The following is a 22,069-nucleotide window of genomic DNA, read 5'->3' on the forward strand; positions in this document are numbered from 1 at the left end:
AGCACATTCCGGCCTATTCATTTTCCCAGTTATTGATAGGTAAATTGATAAAGAATTGTGTCCCGTTACAACGCGGCGTCTTTATCTAATTACTCTCTCTTCATTTGAGAAATCTATTGTATCAGTAGCAAATCCAGCCGCCGGGTGCAGAAATGGATATGGATTAATGGACATACTCGTTTTAGGGAAAATGAGAATAAAAAAAGAAAGACGACCCACTGCTATCATCAGCGTTATCTTATTGCAGAATAAATTAGCTCAGCAAAAAAACCCTTTGTCGAAATTACAAATAGGTCAACAGCTTAACCTGAGCTTTTGTTTCTTTCATCAAAAAAAAAAAATGAAACACCTTCAAATAGTTCCGTCTACAGTGTACCCCACGCTGTTACAGGCCGTTGCGCTATGCCTGTTTGCTTTTTTTTTTTAATGCTTTGCCCTCCACACGCCTATATAGCCCACGACAGCCAAATAATAATGAATCATTTCATAAATAATGGGTTTAGGGGCTTATCGGGAATGAAGAGGCCGCTGCCGTGCGCTTATCTCACTCGGCCACATTGCGGCCTGTGTTCCGCTCCCCGTACTGAGGCACCGCAGTGGATGCAGTGAGGAATAACTCAGCTACACACACACACACACACAGCTCCACAACTGGCAGAAAAAAAAGAAAAAAAAGACCTCAGACATGGATGACCCACTCACAAAATGGCTCCACTTACACAGTAACATCAACAACACGACTAGGACGGTAAGTGCATACAAAAACACACCTCTGCATTTAAAGCAGCGTATTCGTTGTTCCTAAAGGTCGTAATTGGATGGATGCCGTGTACATTTGATCGGTGAAATGTGCATTTGATTCGGCCTATTTGTTCCGCTATTGTCCGATCGGATGGTTCAGTACGGGATGTAATAACGGATGCGAGGCCCATTGTGGAATTCCCACAAATAAAAATGCGGGTCTTTTTTTTTTGTTGTTGATTGGGGGTCTTTCGTTCGTTCATAATAATATTTGTGGGACATTGATCGGGATCAGTGTACTGTGCGGTTCACCGTATTCCTTGAGACAAGCCTTCGATGATCGGCTTCGACGATCCGCTCCGTGGCCTTTACGCCACCTTGGAAACGGGAATCACACCACCTCTGACACGTCGTGCTGCGAAAGGGATCAGGTCCATTTGTTTTCTGTGAGTTGTTTTCCTGTAGAAAGTGAAGATGGAGAGGAATTAGGGATTTTATTACGACGAGGAATGGAGAGGGAGCTTTCTTTGTGAAGCTGCCATGAAAACGATCAATTCGCCTCTAAATGAACAGTAGGCGACATAAGCTTTTTTTTCTCAATTGTCTTCAATGATGTCTTTAGCTAAACGTTTTGCCCAAGCAAGCATTACACACGAATATGTATTAAACATGCAAAGATGCAATTCGGAAACCACAAGACAAAGCTCTCTCTAAATAACAAGCGAAAATTACAAAAAATGTCACTCGATCCAAGTTTAAGAAAATAGGCGTTGAACTGAAAATGGTATAATTAGCTCCTTGGGAATGTATCAGATTCCATCCAGTTTAATTGCATAATCGTCTCTTGTGACAACATTGTCTGCATTCGAGTTTAAAAAAAACTTTAAATATTGTGAAAAATGCTTTAGGAAGAAGGACGAATCTATGATAACAAGCCACTAGTTCACTGCTCTTTTGCTATTTGTTTTGTTCGAAATATTACATTTGTAATTGATACTAATAATTGCACACCTATAATTTAGAAATATTTAACCATACATTAAATAATAAAAGTGAAGTAAAATAATAGCAATGATAATGGGTTGCTAAATTCCATTGGCCCCCGCTAAACAGACGCTTGTTAATTCATCTGTCTGCTATATTGAGACTGTCACACATTTTTCTGAGCAATACATTAATGGAGGAAAATCATGTTTAGGACGTAGTGGGCTCGAGCGAACGGTGACGGTATAAAAATGATGGAAAAACGGCAGCCGGAGTTTCGCCCTGGAAGTCCGGATGAAGAGTCCGGTCCTGGAAAGCGGGAGGACTCTTCCATCGTCTCCCGACTGAACGGATGCAAGAAAGAAGAGGAGCCGAGGAGGGAGGCGGGGGAGAAGGGGAGGGGAGGGAGCTTCAAGGGGGTTGAGGAGACGGATGACGCTCCTCTGCAGAACTCGAGCAACGGGACCAGCATCAGCATCATCATCAACGGCGTTGCCAAGGAAACTGCCTCTCACAACGCCCTTGACCTGAAAAGGGAAGTGCCGGTGATCGAGCTCTCCAGGAGGGACGCTATAAAAGCGCTGGAGCAGAGGACTGAAAGCCATTTGGTGCCGATCACGGAACTTCGCAGACCTCCACCGCTGCCGCTACCGCCGCCGCAACGAGACGACGCTCGAATGGTCCAACTGAGCCCAAACGCGTTTCCTGTCCCGGCCCGGGCCATGCTCTACAACCTGGCGCAGCCTCTCGCCGCCATCAACAGGTAAAGGTGGAGGGAGAACAATAAATATCATGCAATTTAATAAATGCACGTTTTCAGTTGATCTTCTATACGTGTTCACCATATTTTGGGGTGACTGCTCAGTAGCCATAATATAGTCATGGACAGGAAAATGCTTCTGAAGTGAAAAAAACATGCTTAATATGTCGACACTCTTGAGCATGTGCTCGAATAGATCATTATCATATCAATATGTGTGTGTGTGTGTGTGTGTGTGCAAGTGGATTTGTGTCCTAAGGAGTGGGGGTTGCTGAGGGTTAAATTATCTAAAGTTATGTTTTTCTTATTCTTCCATCTATTGTCCACTTTCTGGTGCTGTAGTCTCGGAGGGGAGTCGGAGCAGTACAGCATGTACCCCAGCAACAGGGTAAAGCGCCGCCCGGCGCCTTATGAGGTTGAACTCGACGAGGGTAGGCGCAATTTATATCTTTATAAGTATGGTGAGTCGCACTGCTGTGTCCTCCTTCTGCCAATATAGGCTCCTAAACGTCCCTTCTTCATCTCCATTGTCATTCATCCATCTGTAGTGTACCAATATGAGTATGGCAGAAGATGCCTTCAAATAAATAACACAGAAGAATAAATACCCCATAATTCATGGCATAACTGATTGTCAAATACGCACCTGCATGCCATTAAAGTGAGCTATACTCAGATTTGGGGTTTAAGTCCTCCTTTCCATCGCTGCCTACTCACTGCCATATACTGGGGTGGAGGATGGGGGTGCTGCTGCTTCCATGCCAAGGTTTTACTGCAGAGTGGGCTGAAGGATTAAGATAGACTGGGTGTGTTCCAAGGGCGACAAGACACAGTTATTGAGGGCGGGAGTGAGCTATTTTATCTTACCTAAATAAACAAAAAGTACATCAAATAGAGTCGGGAGCATAAAGTATCCACTACATGCTTTTTCTTTTTTTTACACCTATCTCTTCCATTTTTATGATGGCACTGGCTATACCCTTGAACAGACCCTACCATCAGTTTCAGCTTCAGCACCTTGTGTTGTTTGCGTTATCCCGTCAGTGTCTCTGGTTCTTACTCTGTGTGTTTGTCTCTTCTCCTCCCTTTTGCCTCGCTAGCTGGCCAACCAAAAATTGTACGTCGTATCTTCACTAACAGTCGGGAACGCTGGCGGCAGCAGAACGTAAACGGGGCGTTTGCCGAGCTTCGCAAACTCATCCCGACGCATCCCCCGGACAAGAAGCTGAGCAAGAATGAGATCCTGCGGCTTGCCATGAAGTACATAAGCTTCCTCTCCAATCTCCTGGAGGACCAGGACGGCGGGAGGAATGGTGGCACCACAACGGATGGTGAAACAGCGCTGCTGGTTGGAGTCGGGGCCCACGAGGGCGGCCCTCAGGGTGGTCCACATCAGGACACGGTGGTCGGCTTGGCCAGGGACGATCTTCTGGAGACAATGTCGCCGGGCTCGAGTTGTGGAAGCCTGCCTGATGGTGATGCCGAGGGCAGTCCTGAGAGCTTTATGGAGGACCAGGACTCTCCTCCGGCTCCGAGGACTCTAACAGCTTCACGAGGGCCCGCGCTGCATCTAGCTGCTAGAGATCTGAGGCGCAATGGCCGGCCCTTAGATGGCTCTAGTCGCCGATGATGCCGATGCCAACGGACCACGGACGCAACGCCTGAGACTGAAATGCGAGGGACTGGAAAGGCTGTGTCTATGCTCAGGACCTGTTAGCTTTGAGCTGTAAATGTAGGAAAGAGAGTGCAAGCTGCATCTAATGAGATAGTGGTGTACCCTCCTGTCTCTGCAGTACACCTAAGGGAGCACTGACTATTTGATTGGTGAATGTTTAAGTTCGATCCACAAAAGACTTTTTCTGCATGCGGTTTATGCTGTCCATGTTTTTTTTAAAGTCCAAAGGCAGGATATTATAAACCAACAAAGTGAAAAAGAAAAAGGAAAGAAAGAAGATGCAAACCAACCAAATCAACAAATGATCAATCCAGAGACACTCGGCAAAGGTTTTTTTTTAAATTTAATATAAAGGTTTGGACCAATGCTTCAAATAGAATACTATTGGGTAGAATATAACACGGCCAAACACATGAGATTTATGTCCAACAAATGTTATGAGAATAAAGACACAGACTGGACTCTATTGTACCCATTGAGAAATGTATGTATTGTAAATAGCTTATATTTCCATGGCACTATGTAACAACGGTGACTCGAGTTCAAGTAATGTGGTTTAAGATGTACTATAGTGTGTTTGTCAATTGGTTTACTAGCAAAACGGTCCTTTGGGAGGCATGAAACGAAAAGGAAGAGAGACGGAACGCAGAGAACTTGAACAGTAAAGAAACAACTGAACGCAGTACATCAAATGTGGTACCATTGACTTCTGTTACGCTTTGGTGATTAAAAGACACCGAATACAGCGACAGACAGTTAAACATTTTCACTGCCGGGAATGAATATATCTATTATCAATTTTGCGGAGGTACAAGACATGCAGTGTTTTTTAAAGTGTACAAAATATGGGTCATATGATATTATGGAATGACTCATGCAGTCATTTTGATATGAATGTTTCAGTGTTTTTTAAAACTGTAATGCAGTTGTAGTTTAGTAAGGTACACAAATAAATCCCTTCATTGCCGCATACATATACATGTGCACAGAGACACGCACACATGCAGTGTTAATATCATACCAACACCAGCAGTTTTCTGATTAATACAGTTAAGGTTTGTTCACAGTTGGTTATTCTGCATTTTCAGCGGGACCTAGTAGCCTATATTGGTACCTTTGGTAACTATGGTATTTTATGAATTGCAGTAAAGGGACATTGTATGTTCGGTAATGATATATTTGGTGTATGATAGCTGTATCTATAAATATATCCAATGTTAAATTGCTGAATTTTATACAAAAACCCCTGAATAAAACATGCAGAGGAAAAGCCTTGTGATTGATCTCTCTCAAGCAATTTGTAGATTACTGTAATTCAAGGCCACTCAATCCAGTCCTGTCCTTTGATTTTTTATATTCTGATTAGTTCAATATAATTTGGTTAAATTCAGTTAAAGGCAATTCAATTCCTTCCTTGGATTAACTGAACATATACAACTGGTTGACCACATTTATACTTTCATGGCTATACTTTTTACACACTCCATTATTATCGCATTGCCTAATTGTCAAAACCGTAATGTCACCAATGACATAACATGCCACACAGCTGTTTCACACCTTGTCTGCACAGATTGTAGAGGTGAAACCACAACCTCCTCACAAAAGTCCACACATGAGCGCTGGAATCCTCACTTCCACCCAACAAGTGACAACTTCCCGTGGAGGTTAACATAGCTCGGTGACCTGCAGGATATCCTGCCATTGTGAAAGTGGTTTTGACAGCCCTCGCTGCACTCGTTTGCACGCTGTTGTGTCTGTGCACATTGTGAAACCCCCACAGTGGTCGGCTCTTCGCCTGAAAGTTATTCACTTACGTAATGAAAAAGTTATGCTCGCCAACCGGTGTTCATTAACAAAGAAATTAGCAGAGGGCTTGTTTTTTCGTCAAATAAATTCTAGTTTTCTGAAACGTTTACATGTGCCTCTATTACTCAACTCCTCACAGCAGACTTTGCCAACACTACAACAGCACCAGCTCTTAGACATTTCTAAAAGAAAAACTAAAATTGCTTCCAGGGAGCATCAGAGACATCCAGGTGTTTGGGGACCCTTCCGGTGCTCCGGCTGTGCTGGGACTCCACTGAGAGGCCCTCAGGGTTAATGCCTGCCAAACATTTACCTGCTCCAGTGTTCCTGACTCTCCACAAACACACACCCACAAAAAAGAGAGGGATACAGGGAGTGTATATGTGGGATTGAAAGGAAAGGGATGAGAGGCTTGCGTTTGTGTGTGTGTGCGTGTGCTTGCTCTACATAGATCAGTGTGTATGTGTGTGTGCAACAGAGAGTGAGCGGGCGCATTTGTGTGTGTGTGTGTGTGTGTGTGTGTGTGTGTGTTTATCAGCTCAGTGCAGATGGGTGGCAGAGTGGCTCTTGCAGCCAAATGATTCAGTATGCTAATGAGTTGTTATCTGTGGTGCTGCAGGAACAATATACTGTCTTTCTCACAGTGGGAATCCAGCCTGCTGGGAGCAGATTACACTGCACACACCGCCAAGGTAGTTATTTATATTTTCACACAGAGCAGTAGAAAATACATAAATGCACACACAAATACACATGCACAGATAGGCCTATAAACAAACAAGCACAATAACATTTTAACACACACACACACACAGACAGACAGACAGACAGACAGACAGACACCGCCATAACCAATATCAACATAAATATGATGGAAATTTCAGGTAAATGTATGTCCTTTACCAGAAGATGGAGAATCCAGAGTCTTTCCTCTTTAACAGCTTTAAATGTTTCAGTTACAAAGTGTTTTGTAACATTCTCTTAATTAAAGTAAATCTTTGCCCAGAATGGTTTCCATTATTACATTTGTCCAAGTGAGAGAAATGTTTAGCTTTAGCTGAGAAACAGAGAAAACCTTCCTGTTATATGTGATGCAGAAATTATCACATCAGATGCCAGATCACCTTTAGTCATTGTGGCTCCAAAAGAACACTTTTAATAATGCAAAATTTACCTGTCATATTTTATTACCGTTACAATCTAGGCTGATTTATATTTTTTGGACATTTGACACACAGTCAGTCCTGCTTTTAATCAATCCTTCATAAAGGACATCCTTTTACAAAAATATAGGTATTGTTTGACCAATTATTTGGACCTAATTAAAAAATATAATTCCCTGATGTTTATATTAATACAATACACAATATTTAACGTCAGGGTAATTATTGATCTTCTTTGCCACTGGCTACAATGCACACTCGAGAGTGTGTCTCCTTAAAGAAACAAGTATGCTGTCACGTCATATTTGTATAGAAAATGATTATAAGTGAATTGTATGGATAAATTGAATGTATATGTATATTTCCCTAGACATAGGGTCATGATCTGCGTTATTGTAAATTCAACAATCAATGGTTGAGATGAAGAAAGATTAGGAAGATACATAGTAATTGATTGCAAATAGAAAATTCTACCTAACGAGGTCAGACAGACTGAAGCGTGATGCATTCAAGCTGTAAGTGGACGGAATGCAGGAGTTTTCTCATTGTTTCACGAATGCACTTCCTTTCTGATGCGACTGTTACTCATTAGGATGGGCTGAGATTAGTTTTAAAATACTTTGGACAAAAATTGCAATAAAGGACCTGTCCTATTGACATCAATACAAAACCCACTCAAACATTCTGGGCATGAATGTGACCTAGCATGATAAAATGACTCACTCAGATTATCTGTCATCCCAATCCTGCTTTGAGCGTGTATGTGCAGAAAAAACAGCCTAATATATACCTAACCTGGAAGCAAAACCTGAATATCAAGACACATTTTTGCATTAAAATGAACATTATTCAATTCGAAATACATCCCTTTTCTATGGTTTATTTACTTTATAAAATAATATATAGATTTTCACTGATCATTTTTATTATATTACAGTTACTGAATATTTCTAGCAAAGTTAGACAGATTTTTTTCTGTAATAATTAAATTTTTCTGTTTAATAAATTAAAACACAAAAAAGACAATACTTTAGAACTGGTTAATGCAGTTTTTTAACATTAAACATTAAAATATATCAGTAAGCTCTCAGATAAAAAAGTTTTTTATCATTGTTTGTTTAATGCAATTGGTATGATACATAAAACATTTCTTAAAATAATGTTTTAATGGTAGTGTTTGTTACACTATAGTGTAATTCATTCATCCATCTGCAGAGCCTTATCTTCTGTGTTTGGACAAGGATGTCACTATTTCACTGCAGTGAAAAGCAGATCCACTGAATTCAAAAGAGCTGTGTTGAATGATGAGAGTCTGCATGAATGGAATCTGCTTTAGTAAGTATTGATCTCATGGAAGTAAGTGTGGTGTTTTAATAAAAGCTTTTCTGAATTAAAAATGTTTTTTTCTTTCTTATGGTTTGTGACAATGCATTTTCATTACTTTCTCTATACTCATCTTGGCATATAATGATCCTGGCCAATACCCTCTTTACAGAACTTGGACACCTTACACCCTCTAGTGGGTACTAAATGCAATCATGGATTATTTACTTCAATTGTTACCAAATTTGTATTGGCCTCATTGACACAGAGCTTATCTACTATAATAGCAGAGACTAATGGCCTATGAATTAGCTTCTAGTTCTGGTTCTAAAAAAACAAAAACAAAGGGTTGTTAATTTCAAGCGTAGTCATTTTTAATGCATTGTTAAAAAGAACTGAAGGGTTGCATACAGCATTTAATCAAGCCTCATCCATCTGCAAATACAGCGAGGCAAGCAATGCTTTTTGGTTTGATTAGCAGCAAGCAGAAACTGAAGCAGCAGCATATAGCTGAATCACATTCATTTGACAGAGCAGTGCAATAGGCTGAAGGTTGTGCAGGCTCTAAGAGACGTTACAATCAGGGCTCATTCAAGGTCAAAGGGCGGCAGTCACAGGTTTCACATATCAGTAGGCTTGTCCTTGGGGTCCGGGTAAAGCAGGAAGCCAGAGAAAGTGCTGTCGTCCTCACTGCTGGAGTAGACTCCGTTCCAGTCCCTCAGCGTCTCCAGCCACACCTGGTCGCCTTCATTCAGCTGCATCAGCGCGAGGTTGGACGCCTGATCAATGTCCTGGCCGTAGAGGGAATCCCGGGTTCGCAGCTTCCGTATCCCATTAACCACTAGGGCGGCACGCACTGGCCTGTTGCGCACGGTGATGTGGTAGCTGAATAGGTAGACCCCCGGGTAGGTGGCGTTGAACTTGTTGATGGTTGGGTCCCAGTGACCCTCCCCGTTATAAAACACCTTGTCAAACTTCACAGGCAGGCCGGGCGGAGGGAAGGACCTGCTGGGAAACAGGCCCACACTGAAGGCAGAGCGAATCTGTTCCACACTCTCACCCGGTGGGCCTTTTGGGCCCCGGGGCCCACGCCCGCCCTTAGCTCCCTTCTCCCCCCTCAGGCCTACCAAGCCCCTTCCTCCTGGAAGTCCTGGTGGCCCTCTGGTACCGGTATCGCCCTTTGCGCCCGCAGGCCCTGGCTGGCCTCTCTCTCCCTTTGCACCATCAGTTCCATTCACTCCCGGGGGGCCCATCTCACCTCTCAGGCCTGGGGGCCCACGCTCCGCCACATTACTTTTCTCGCTTGGCGAACACTCGCCACTAAGTCCTTGTTCACCTTTCTGACCCTTTGTCCCAGCTACCCCGGGGGGACCTATAGGCCCCTCTCGCCCAGTGTCGCCCTGAGACCCATTCAGGCCAGGCTCTCCTCTTTCTCCTGGGTCACCTTTCAGACCGCTGAAACCACGTTCACCTTTCTCTCCTCTGGGGCCCTGATCACCTATAAAGTTTATGTTTACATAGGAAGACATGGTTTGATTAGGTTACTCTTATTTTTGAACAGTAATGAGCATTTATAAGTGTGCATATATACATACGTAAATCTTATCCAATGTGTAAGACATTTTTACTGACACTACACACCTCTCTCTCCTGGTTTTCCTGAGATGCCAGGAGCACCAGGAAGACCCATCGGTCCTAGATCACCTTTTTCACCTGTGGTAGTTTTGATAAACAAAGCTTAGAAACTGAAATGTTACTTATTTAACTTATACAGGACATCGTTTTATAAGAAAGGAGTGAGGGATAGAGAGAGAAACAATCAAGGCAATCAAACGCTCTCCTGCTGTTATTGTCCTTAGTACCTGTGTCACCATTAAGCCCGTTGGCACCAGGTAGTCCTGCTGGTCCTGGGACTCCCCGGGGCCCTGTTTCTCCCCTCTCTCCTGGTAACCCTTAAAAAAAAGATGATGGGTTTAAAGAAAAACAATATTTGACCTTTCAAAAATTATTCAGAAAATTATAATCCATTTTACCTAAAGGGCCCCTCTCTCCTTGTGGCCCTGGTGGGCCACTGTCTCCCATGGGCCCTGCGGGGCCCATCCCTGGCGGACAGCACTCACAGACGTTGAAGAAGCACTCATTGAAGTTGAGAGTATAGTTTCCAACGGCGTTCCCGGGAGGCACTATGGCATCGGTGTGGAACTCGGTGGAGAAAGTGTCGCTGTAGGTGGTGCTGTCTGTAGGGGACGCTGAGTAAGTGTCCATTGTAACGTCAGTTGTCTCATCCATCTGCAGGCTGCTAGAAGGAGATGGGGTCGTGGTGGTGGTGGCTCGTCCGAATCCTCCACCCCCACCTGCGCCGCCGCTGCCACCAGCTCGAGGGGGCTTCTTGGTGGTCTGAGGTTTGGGCATTCGTGTGGTTCTGGTGCTGGAGGCCAGCGTGGCCATCTGTACCACAAGGAGCGTGGTCAGGAAGACCAGGCGAACGGAAGGCATACCGAGGGCTTCAAGCAATGAGCTGTAGGAGAGAAGAGTTTTAAAGCAGTTTAAGGAATGTAGATGAAACAGGTGCAGCACTTCTTTGTATTGCTTGGCAGTGTGTAACGATGTGGAGGAATAAGGGATTCTCACCTGCTGATGTGAATGGTGTTGACTCTTCACTCCATCCGTTCCATCTCCGGATTGATGCCGGCTGCCTCCTTCCTTATACTGCCCCGAGACAGAGAACAAGGGACTGAACACCGGGGTTATTAGGAGGTAGGTGGGCTGGCAAGAGCAGATTACATGACTCCTGTGGGATAGGAAATAAAGCAGGTTGTGGAGAAGGCAAGACTTTATTCTTTGTGATGTGGGATATTATTCCAGGGCCTGTGAGTGCACACACTGCTTAAATGTTGTTCGCACACATGCTTGCTTTGTACACAAACAGCAGAAATATAAGGTTACACACAACGACACACATCCAGAGAACATGCGTATGTCTTGCGATACACACACACACACACACACACACACACAATCAAACGTTGTTGGTAATGAATAGCACATCATGTGAGAGTTACTGGGTGCAACACCTTGTAGCAATCCTACCAACTGGCAGCACCTCAAAGCAGAAAATGGATCGCCATGCACCCAGTGGGAGAAGGATCAATGTCCCAAAACCAGACATTGATCCAACCGTTCACCTCCTTGATCAAACCAACCCAGAGAGCCCAGTAAACCTGTTAAACCTCACGGAAAATCTGTGTTGGATGTAGTTTCAGACCTCTTAACATTAACACTGAAGGATTCCTTGTTGGTTGCCATGGCAACAAAACCTGTGTTGGATGACACCGTAAATAGCTAAAATGGTAAATAAACAAAGTTTAACCTGAACGTCTACAATTGTCTACCTGAGGACTGAGAATAATTCCGGGGAAAAAAGTGACAGCATACACTGCTTTGCCTTAATAATCTGCCCTGTAAAAAATCATCAGTTTAGCATCCTCAAGTATGTAATTGTTACCAAAGTACATATCTCAGTGAGTATGTTGGTATATCAGAATAATTCAAAATTGACAGGCTAATGCCTTTTTGTAATTAGAATACTGACTAGTAGAAAATAGAAGAAACACAACTACCTGAATTATACAGACATTCAAGGAATGGCACTTTTATGAATAGTGTATTCCATATAAACTGTGCCTTGTGTAAAGAAATATATGGTTTGCTTATATTTACAAAGTAAAGAAATAACAGCAAATCAGATAAAAACAAGGAAACAAGAGTACGAGGACCACCTGATCCGTCAGCCTGAGAGATTCCCTGCAATTATTTAACATCCATACCATACGTGTTAGAAATATGAGTGAAAGTGATGACATCGAGTTAAGATTTTTTCCCAGATGCACAGTTTAAGAGAGTTTTCATTTGTTCAGAGGGTGAGAACAAACTGAAGTCCAAAGATATTGATGAATCCTGGATTTCTGCAACAACAAAAAAAAACGGAATTGCCCAATGACAACACCGTCTCTGAACTGGAAAAGACCGGTTTTCATCATTATACCATAGTACTGCAAGACCAACGGAAGTTAGATTCCCCTCACTCTTCTGATTAAAAGTCCTAGTGTGCTGATGTTGCATCTTCTATCGGCGAGGTTTCAGGTTGCAACAGACACTCGAGCTGTGTGCCGAGCGAGGAGGAGAATTACGGTTTGTTCCAGAATTTTTTATTCAATGCCTGCTACCGGAGCCCTCTGAATGCTACCGGGTACCTTCAATTAAATGTGTGATACTGGTGACTGTTTCAGTTAGGTTTCCTCCATTTGTGTCTGTGTTTGTGTGTGAGAGTATGGATTGTGATCATTGGTGTGTCAGAGTAATATTACTGCAGAAAGCCACCAGGTGACAGTGCTGGGTAAATGCATGTTGTAACGACATCTGAACAAAAGCCTCGCCTCACACAAGTATTATTATGTTAAATGAACGATTATTGCATCGTAGCCCTTTATATAAAAAATGAAATTGTAAAGCATGTATAGCCACTGTATTTGTGTGCATGGAGTACATGGAGTGCGTGTACGTTGAAACCAAAAGCCAGCGTGGCCGTACAATGTGGACACTTATTTTAATTTGATATCAGTCTGGTATCATATTACAGTGGATCATATCATATTATAGTAGATGATATCACCCTTCCATTCCGCAGTATGAGTTTGCAGCTGCGCAATTTACGTCATAAAGGATGTCAGTGGCAAAAGATCTACTTCCGCCATATACTTTCAAAATAAAACGCCGAATTAAATACGATCCTTTGTGCTCCCCCCAGTTGGCCTCGTTTTATGTTTTGCTTTATTAAGACATCCACGGTAGACCGCCGGTGCTGCACTCGATCGGCGGTGGTTTGACACAACCTCAACAATGGAGATAGGTGTCGGGACAATGCTTAGTTGACGCGGAGATCGGACACGAGAGAAGACGCGGGGGCAGCGGCGGCTAAGGAGGACACCCCCAGTCATATCGTCGAAACCACCGCCCCCCCCCCCCCTCGCTCCCTAGACCCCGGTATTGACATGCCGCTCGGCGGGGTGGGTGTAGCCCGACATACCAGCCACCCTACAATGGGCTGTGTGCCATCGGCTCAACTCGGAGAATCCTCTTGCAGCTGCCGAAGATAGGACCGAGGCATCGGACCGAGTCGGTGACGGTGGCCTGTCCGCTCTTGTCCTGCGCTTCTCGGCCCGGTGTCTGGCAGCGTGCCGCGCGCGGTGCGCATTGGCGGGTGGAGTAGGAAGAAAAAAAGAAAAGAAAAACAGGCCTCCGTGAGACCCCCCCCCCCCCATTTTTTAGATGTCGAAACTGAGTCTTCTTCAAACAGCGTGGTCGCGAGTCGGTTTTTGTTGGATGGAGTGAATCGTGCAGAAAGGGGACAGACAACAGAGCGCAGTTCGGTCGCGTGTGATGATAGGAGACACAATGACGCTCTTGTCTCTTCTGGGTCGGATCATGCGTTATTTTCTCCTCAGGCCGGAGACATTGTTCCTGCTTTGCATAAGTCTGGCGCTGTGGAGCTACTTCTTCCACACGGACGAGGTGAAAACCATCGTCAAGTCCAGCCGGGACGCCGTGAAGATGGTGAAGGGGAAAGTGGCGGAGATGATGCAGAACGACCGGCTGGGAGGCCTCAGCGTCCTGGACGCCGAGTTCTCCAAAACCTGGGAGTTCAAGAACAACAACGTGGCCGTGTACTCCATACAGGGGAGGCGGGATCACATGGAGGACCGCTTCGAGGTGCTCACCGACATCGCCAACAAGAGCCACCCGTCCATATTCGGGATATTTGACGGTCACGGTGGAGAGGTAGGCCGGGTCGGGTCGGGTCGGGGTTAAACGGGCCAGTGTGGTCCCCGTGCGTTGGTTTACATTTGGAGAAAGAATACATATAGTCTAACTTAACATGCTCATAAAACCTATTGAAATGCCATTGTGAAATGTGTGGGCTGTTATATATTATTCTCAGAGAGGGGACATACCCGCACCATGCCGGGTTTCTAGGGGAACACAGTTAATTGTACTGGGGCACAGAGGTCCCTGCACTCTCCCTTTCATTGTGATCTTCTGTGTGAACGCCTCCTCTTTCCCACTGGTTGACTTTGGATGGATTACAACAACTTGGTGTGAGTGTGTGCGCGCGTCTGTGCCTGCGTCCTTGGGGGGTTAGTTCTGTGTGTGTGAAGGTTTTGTCCATATTTTCACCCCCTCCCTGTGTCGTAAAGGGTCAGTGGTTTCTCATGGCTCCCTTCAGCCCACACGCCCTCAGACACCATCTGTCCCAGGGCCAACCCTGTCCCCCAGATGTTCCAGGTCATGTTTCACTAAAAGATACTGATTAGGAGCAAACCCAAACCCAAAGATGTTCATTGGACTGTCATTGGTGGCAAAGAAAACCATTAAAATTGCCTTTTTAAATCTGAGAGGCTGGTAGCAGGGAAGTTTTGGCTGTGGCTCTCTGTTTTTTTACGTTTTTAAAACATTTTTAGGGGATTGATATTTGAACACACACATCAATCAACATCAATACATCATTTCCTTATGTAAAAGCTTTTCCAGCTTTCGAAAGATGAATGTTTTTGTTCTGCAGTAAACAGTCCTGAATGAAAGGGAAAGCTCAAACCAAAAGTTAAATCACACCAGAACATTCATGAATGTGTACATCTATACTTAAGTTTTATTTGATTACGGAAAACAAAGAACTCCCTGTTCTCAAAAGATAAGCAACGCTTGGTTGTATTCAAATAAAGAGTTCAAAAGGTTTTCCTCGGATCCCTCTCCACTCCCGTTAACACGTCTTTCCGGTCTGTCCGGACTTCTTATTCTCCTCCCTAATTTTTTTTTTCTCTTTCAACCTCTGAGTCTCCTTCACTTTTATTTCCTTCAATGTGCAGGTATGTATTCATTTGTTTGTCCAATTCTTTTTTTATTTCCTCTTTCAATTGTCCTGACAATACACACACACACACACACACACACACAGAGTGCTAACTAGGCTCAAACAGTATACGTGCAGCTAGTAATAAAATGAGTCACGGGTAAAGCTGTGTTCATGCCGATGAAGTTGTCTGAAAATCTCACAACGTGTGGGTGTCCTATTTGCTTTGCATTTTTTAAATGTAGTTTGTAAAAACACAACTGTTAAAAACAAACATGCAGTCACACAAAAAAATCAATCAAAGTGATGCTGCCAAAACAAATACAGGCCCTCAGAACAGGCTGATCTCTGGCTGTGCGTCTCTGGCTGTGTGGCTGTGCCGTGTGTTTTGGTTCCAGAGAAATGAAGGAAAATCCTCAAACACTTTTCTCTTCTGTCCCTGTATTTTTATTTTTATTATTATGAGTTATGAGTTATAACGAGCTGGTGCTCCCCATCTTTTAAAAAACACACACAGACCAACTGCGGCTGAAGCAGCATCTTTGAAAATAGTTTAAAACTTTAAAGGCTTTCACTAACCCTTTCACACTACTTTGGTACGTGACATTTAAAAACGTTGGTCCAGTAATGTACATTCGCTCATTATATCCTCAGAGGATGAAATATTTTACTGATTTATGAACTCTGGAGGAATAGAAATGGGTAGTTTTGGTATCTGAATAATCAAGACTCAAAAGCATTATTTTATGTATCCATTTGATTCCATACCATTAAAATAATAAATCTTTGCAAAGTAAATGAAGGAAGAAGCAGATAACTATGGGGAGGAGGAGAAGGGGGGGGGGGATTGCTGGGGTGAAGTTATTTAATTATTAAGCAAAGAGCACCTGCTGTGTGAAACAACAAAAGTACCCAACTAAATAGTATTGCATCATACTACCTGCAAACATCAAAGGGATAAAGTGTATAAAGTGCTTGCAAGTTCTATTAAAAAGAAGACAAACATAAGTTCATTATTATGAATGATCTATATCCTTAGTTATTGTTATTATTTTCTAAATGTGTAAAATCACTTGCATCACACAATGTAATTTATTCCAGCATGAGTGATTAGTGCAGCTTTAAGCGTTACGCAATACATTGGCTGAATTCAGATTGTTGCCTCCAAACCATGATTTAAGGCATGAAGTAAATTTCCCTCAACCCTTTCTCTAACTTAAGATCATCAATGCCAAAACCGCTTTATGCTTCTTCTGTTGTCTAACCTTCCGACGTGTCGCCCCCCCCCCCCCGCCCTTCTCTCCCAGGCTGCGGCTGACTATGTGAAGGCCCACCTGCCAGAATCCCTGAAGCAGCAGCTGCAGGCCTTTGAGAGAGAGAAGAGAGAGAGCGCCCTCTCTTACGGCAGCATCCTCGAGCAGCGCATCCTCACCGTGGATCGGGAGATACTGGACAAGCTCTCTGCCAACCACGATGAAGCAGGTCAGGGTCCGGAGGACAGTTGTTGAGAGTGGACCATTATATGTGTGTGTGTGTGTGTGTGTGTGTGTGTGTGTGTGTGTGTGTGTGTGTGTGTGTGTGTGTGTGTGTGTGTGTGTGACAGTTTAGGGGTCAACAGAGAAAAAAAACAGCAACATATCCTCAAAGGTTTTGGTACTTAAGCTTCATGGTATTTCTTTTCAAGTATTGCAAATGCATCTCATCCTGATAAACTGCTTCATGAGGGGCTCGCCCGCCGCTGTTTTAAATCTGACACGCAGACGCAAGTAGAAATGACACAATATTTTAGTCATGACCATTAGACCACAAAAAACACCATTCACAATATCGACTATCGACTGATTAGGATCAGACCCACGTCCGGTCCTATTCTCTCCCAAAAACCTTTGTGCAAGTGTCAAAGTTCAAGGAGCCGTAGTAGTATGTCCCCATTGAATGCATACTGAATGCAACAATGCATACTTTGTAAAGGCTGTGGCAGGATCTAGTAAAATGAAATATGGCTTTCCTGTAGAGCTCTGGCTGAAATTTTAAACCACATCGATTTTCTACTATCATCCAACCACTTTTATATAAAGTCTGCACACCCCACCACAGTGCTGACTCAGTGTAGTTGATACTCTTTACTCCAGTATTAAATTCATAGCTGCATTGCATATTGATCCGTTGATTTTATTTGATACATCGACTCCAAGGAACTGTTGTTTTTGCCACAACAACTTATCTAACTATTGCATTTCTTTTAATTCATATTTTTCTTTCATTGATTTGGAGATCACACCTTTTTTTAAAGTCAAACATTGGCTCATACCTTTAGGCTATGTAGGGTTGGGAATCAGGTGGTCTAATCTTTACAAAGCACTGTATTTATTTTAGACTGGAATTTCCGAGAAAATAAAGTCATGGCAGATATTATCATACCAGAGCTCTCTTGACATTTACATTGCTGGAGATATATTTAATGAGGTTTTGGAATGTTGTCGGACCAATTATTATCTTTTAATACCACATAAACCAAATATTAACTTTGCTTTACTTGTTTGCTTTGAACAGCAAACAAGAAATAATGAATAATACATGACATATTAATATTTATTTTCACTTGCAAAATGGGTGCAGTGTAATAGCAAAATATGTGTAAAACCATTTAATGCAATGTTTTCACAGGTTACATAAAAAATGCTTTAATTCAATTAACTTCTCACTGTTTGAAATACAAATGCCAGCAGATTTAATTGAGAGTCGTTGGAGCATCGCTTTCTGGACTCTTTCCTCTTATTTTGGCCGCTCTCATCCAATCTCCCATGCAGGAACGACATGCCTAGTAGCCCTGCTGTCAGACAGAGAACTAATAGTGGCAAACGTGGGAGACTCCCGCGGCGTCTTGTGTGACAAAGATGGAAACGCCGTTGCACTGTCACACGACCACAAGCCGTACCAGCTGAAAGAGCGCAAGAGGATCAAGAGGGCAGGTAGAGAAACATCCCTGTCAAATAAAAACACCTACTGACTGCACCTGCACTGCATTCCTCATGTGGAAAGATGTAAGGCCTGTTGATGCCACCTGTTGGGCTATTCAGAAACAGCATTGTGGTTGATAAATGCGCAGACTTTGATGAAATAAACACCTAGGTTGTGTGATCAAAAGATTTTCATGCGCGATCTTGTTTTTCAATGACTGCGCTTCAACCTTCTCATTCTTTTTTTTTTCTTCTTCACTTCCAGGAGGTTTCATCAGTTTTAATGGGTCCTGGAGAGTCCAGGGGATCCTGGCTATGTCCCGCTCTCTAGGGGACTACCCACTTAAAAACCTCAACGTAGTCATCCCCGACCCCGATATCATGAGCTTTGACATGGACAAGCTGCAGCCCGAGTTCATGATCCTGGCCTCAGATGGCCTGTGGGACGCTTTCAGCAACGAGGAGGCCGTCCGGTTCGTCCGCGAGCGCCTGGACGAGCCTCACTTCGGCGCCAAGAGCATCGTCCTGCAGTCTTTCTACCGCGGCTGCCCCGACAACATCACCGTCATGGTGGTGAAGTTCAAAAGTGGCGCTGGGGGGAGCAGTAAGGCGGGGGAGTAGGTCAGAGTAAAGATCGGGGCTCGCATTGTGATCAATTGTTGCTCATCAATGATTTCCCACAACTTGTGAGTGTGAGGTGAGGACTGGAGGAGGTCTAAGTATGGACACTGAATACCAAACATGTGTGCGCACATACAGACGCACATGCAAAACACTCATAACAATAACCAGGTAATGTTTGACTTTGTGTGTAGGTTTTGGATTGACACAAGGGCATTAACACAATGCACACTTCTCATAACCATCTGTTCAATTAATGATAAATGCATCAAATTGGAAGAAAAAAAAAAAGCAGTGAAGATGCATTAACACAGATAGACTGCAGTCTCTTTCTCTCAACCAGCACACGTTAGACTGTGATTGAATGACTTGTTTGCTGTACATTCATATATATGGTGAAGCTCCACTGGAGACTTCTTCAAAGAAGGCTTCAACTAGTGCCTACCTAAGAAACACTAGCTACTAACATGCATTTGCGATTACCCCCTCCCTGCTTGCTGCATTTTGATGATTAATGTATGCGTCTGTCACATGGCCTGGGAAATGTTGTCAAATACAAAAAGACTCCAGTGGATCTATAGCTTTTTTTTTTTGGACTTGAAGTGATGCTGCGCCTAAAATCTAACTCTTGAGGGTCAAATATTCACCATCTGCAGAATTGAGAGGTAGCTCTTAACCATAGTTTTGTCTTCTGGCTGCATTCAGCTTGGAAGAGGCTTTGACCAATCACAGGTCCCACTACTTCTCTTTGGGTTTGATTTTGTTAAACATTTATGGTGCTTGCACATCTATTACAAAGAACTGTCTTTAAGTTAAAACAGACATTGTAAATGTTTAAGAAGGAAACCTGAGTGAATGTCATTCCATTTAGTAATAATGTAAGTAAACGGAATTAGTAATACATTTTTACTTAGCATTTTTAAAGGACTTAAATGTAGATTTGAAAAATCAATTTATACCTGTAACAACTTTCTTAAATGTATTAATTATTTATATTTGAACAAAGACAAAATGAATCCATGTGTGTAAGTGAGGACGTGTTTGTGGTAAACTGCAATAGGAAGTTAAACCAATGAATGAGTTGAGGGTATCGTTGATGCCGCCTTCATCATTGAAGGCTATAAAACTGCAATATTTTACTTCCGCTTTTCACTTGCAGACTGTTAATGATTCTCAGAAGAGAGATTCTTGGTGGAGTATTACTTCAACGCATGCAAACAGACACACCATTATTAGGAATGATGAATTACCAGCCAATGTAAATTCTCTCCATCCTCAGAAATGCAAGAGGGTTGTGTATGTATAACTCATACCTTAGTTTTATGGAGCTAAAGTGTTCCACCAAAGTTGTTTTTAGACCCTCTGTATCAGCATGTTCTTCTGCTTATTCATGTTCACCAACAAAGTACATGTTCACAGCGACAATGGTGCCTGCTTTTTGACCTGGGAAGCGCACGAAACATGAGGTGCATGCCCCCCCCCCCCCCCCGACTCCCTGCAATCACACACACGCCTCAGAAAAGGACTAAAAGCTGACACATTGTGAACTGTACAACCGGAATGCGAGTAGCTTATGATATGCTCCTGCAGCAATACAACAGCAACCTGTGAAACTTTTATTTGATGTGGTTCCATGTTGAAATGCATTGTACCACTGTGTTTGTTTAATGTCCTTTGCATCAGTTGAAAGACATCTTTTTTATTTAGCGGTTTACCGAATGCCTTATTTATTTGAGTTGGATTTCCAAATGAGTATGGTATATAATATATTTTGACTTTCTGTAAATTACCCTTCACTTTTTTTTAAGAGGCAGTTCATACCTGTTGAACTGATGCTGTATGTAAAAAGAAAATTCAGCTGAGAAATATCAGTATGTACACTGTCAGTAATAAACTAACTCTTTGATCTTGAATGTATTTCCATTCATGAAGCGTTAGCATTACATTTATTACATGACCTGCAGAACACTTCCATCTCCTGCAAAACAACTCTTTTCCAAGTGTTTTTTAAATTTGATTTAATCGCTTTTACCACTTACAAATATTTAATGAAATGTCAGTTCAAGCAGCTGTTGTGTCACAGGCACAAGAGAGATAAGTAATGACTAATATATTGTATCATCGCTCCAGGAATTAGAATAAATTGTGTCCTTGTAACACTCACCCTTCCTCCAGAAGCTGTATAATGGAAACACAAAATAATGAGGTGGTGAGAACAGGGAGAAAACACATGACGTCTGCTGCGTGTTTCCTGGATGCGTTTCAGTCGGACCACAAATAGCTTCCCATGCAGACCGTGACTGTGCGCCCTGGCGTGCAACCCGACCCTCGTGCGGCCTTCCGCAGAGGCGCAGACAGCCCGTAAACACTCGATGATGCCAGTTCAGTGATGGTCTCTACCAACTGGAGACACTCAGAATAGCTCGGGCGTGGACTCATCCAAATACCAAATACATTCAGGCGTCTGTCTCATAAAGCCCTGTGCGTCACACTTACGGGAACCAGTTAGCCATATTCTATAAAGATTTAGCACTTGGCAAGGGGCACAGGTGCGCACGGGCAAACGAGTAAGAACCTCACCAGAACAAACACAAGACAGACACAAGCGCGAATTGCACAATTCTGCTTTGATTATATAGAGGGGTGTCAGAAGTCACGACATGGGACAGCAAGGATCCAAACCCGCCATCGACGCGCGGGTGATCTTCCAGCGCGTCGGCGCGTCGGACGTGTGCGAGAGAGACGAACGTTGTTCTCCGGCCTCCGTCGTCCGCATCCAGAAGAAGGTGACCCACCAGTCGGCCTTTCCTCACTCATCCCCGGGGGCGCTGAGCCGGACCCACGGCCGCTGTGACACCGGGGGACTGGTGTACGTGATGGACAACCCAACCGGGGGCGTGTGGGTGAAGCCGGGAGAGAAATGGACCAGAACTTGATACTAAAATCTACACACCACACACACACACACACACCCAACCACCCCCACAGGTGAAACGCAAACGCGTTGTCTGATGGAATTAAGCGAAGCGCACCCAACGCTTTGGGTCCGTATGCGCGGAGTCTTCTGAGCAGCTGGATGCCGCTGATTTGAGTTCCCTCGCTAAAGTGCTCCGTGGAGTCAGAGTG

At 43.5% G+C, this 22,069-nt stretch overlaps 3 protein-coding genes across 5 annotated transcripts; 2 read left to right on the forward strand and 1 right to left on the reverse strand.

Moving 5' to 3' along the window:
- Positions 1-40: 40 nt before the first annotated feature.
- Positions 41-6,013, forward strand: tal1 (T-cell acute lymphocytic leukemia 1). Of its 2 annotated transcripts, none has more exons than XM_037457185.2 (4): positions 41-748; positions 1,940-2,488; positions 2,828-2,946; positions 3,586-6,013. In XM_037457185.2, the coding sequence occupies exons 2-4, from the start codon at positions 1,977-1,979 to the stop codon at positions 4,113-4,115; spliced, it is 1,161 nt and encodes a 386-aa protein (XP_037313082.1). In that variant the 5' UTR covers positions 41-748; positions 1,940-1,976; the 3' UTR covers positions 4,116-6,013. The 2 variants fall into 2 exon arrangements, with proteins under 2 accessions (XP_037313082.1, XP_037313083.1); XM_037457186.2 differs by lacking the exon at positions 41-748 and adding an exon at positions 755-1,187.
- Positions 6,014-8,812: 2,799 nt separating this feature from the next.
- LOC119203556 (inner ear-specific collagen) lies at positions 8,813-13,665 on the reverse strand. Its single transcript, XM_037457184.2, has 6 exons — positions 13,542-13,665; positions 11,087-11,246; positions 10,489-10,973; positions 10,318-10,407; positions 10,097-10,168; positions 8,813-9,953 (listed from the first exon to the last, which is right to left on the reverse strand). The coding sequence occupies exons 3-6, from the start codon at positions 10,949-10,951 to the stop codon at positions 9,076-9,078; spliced, it is 1,503 nt and encodes a 500-aa protein (XP_037313081.1). The 5' UTR covers positions 10,952-10,973; positions 11,087-11,246; positions 13,542-13,665; the 3' UTR covers positions 8,813-9,075.
- LOC119203614 (protein phosphatase 1L) lies at positions 12,500-20,856 on the forward strand. 2 transcript variants are annotated; one of them, XM_037457189.2, is made up of 5 exons: positions 12,500-12,646; positions 13,960-14,293; positions 16,670-16,844; positions 18,173-18,334; positions 18,588-20,856. In XM_037457189.2, exons 2-5 carry the CDS (start codon positions 14,066-14,068, stop codon positions 18,941-18,943), a joined length of 921 nt encoding a protein of 306 aa, XP_037313086.1. In that variant the 5' UTR covers positions 12,500-12,646; positions 13,960-14,065; the 3' UTR covers positions 18,944-20,856. The 2 variants fall into 2 exon arrangements, with proteins under 2 accessions (XP_037313086.1, XP_037313085.1); XM_037457188.2 differs by lacking the exon at positions 12,500-12,646 and having other exon boundaries at positions 12,671-14,293.
- Positions 20,857-22,069: the final 1,213 nt, after the last annotated feature.

Source organism: Pungitius pungitius, chromosome 15 (assembly GCF_949316345.1).
Source record: "Pungitius pungitius chromosome 15, fPunPun2.1, whole genome shotgun sequence".
Taxonomy (NCBI): domain Eukaryota; kingdom Metazoa; phylum Chordata; class Actinopteri; order Perciformes; family Gasterosteidae; genus Pungitius; species Pungitius pungitius.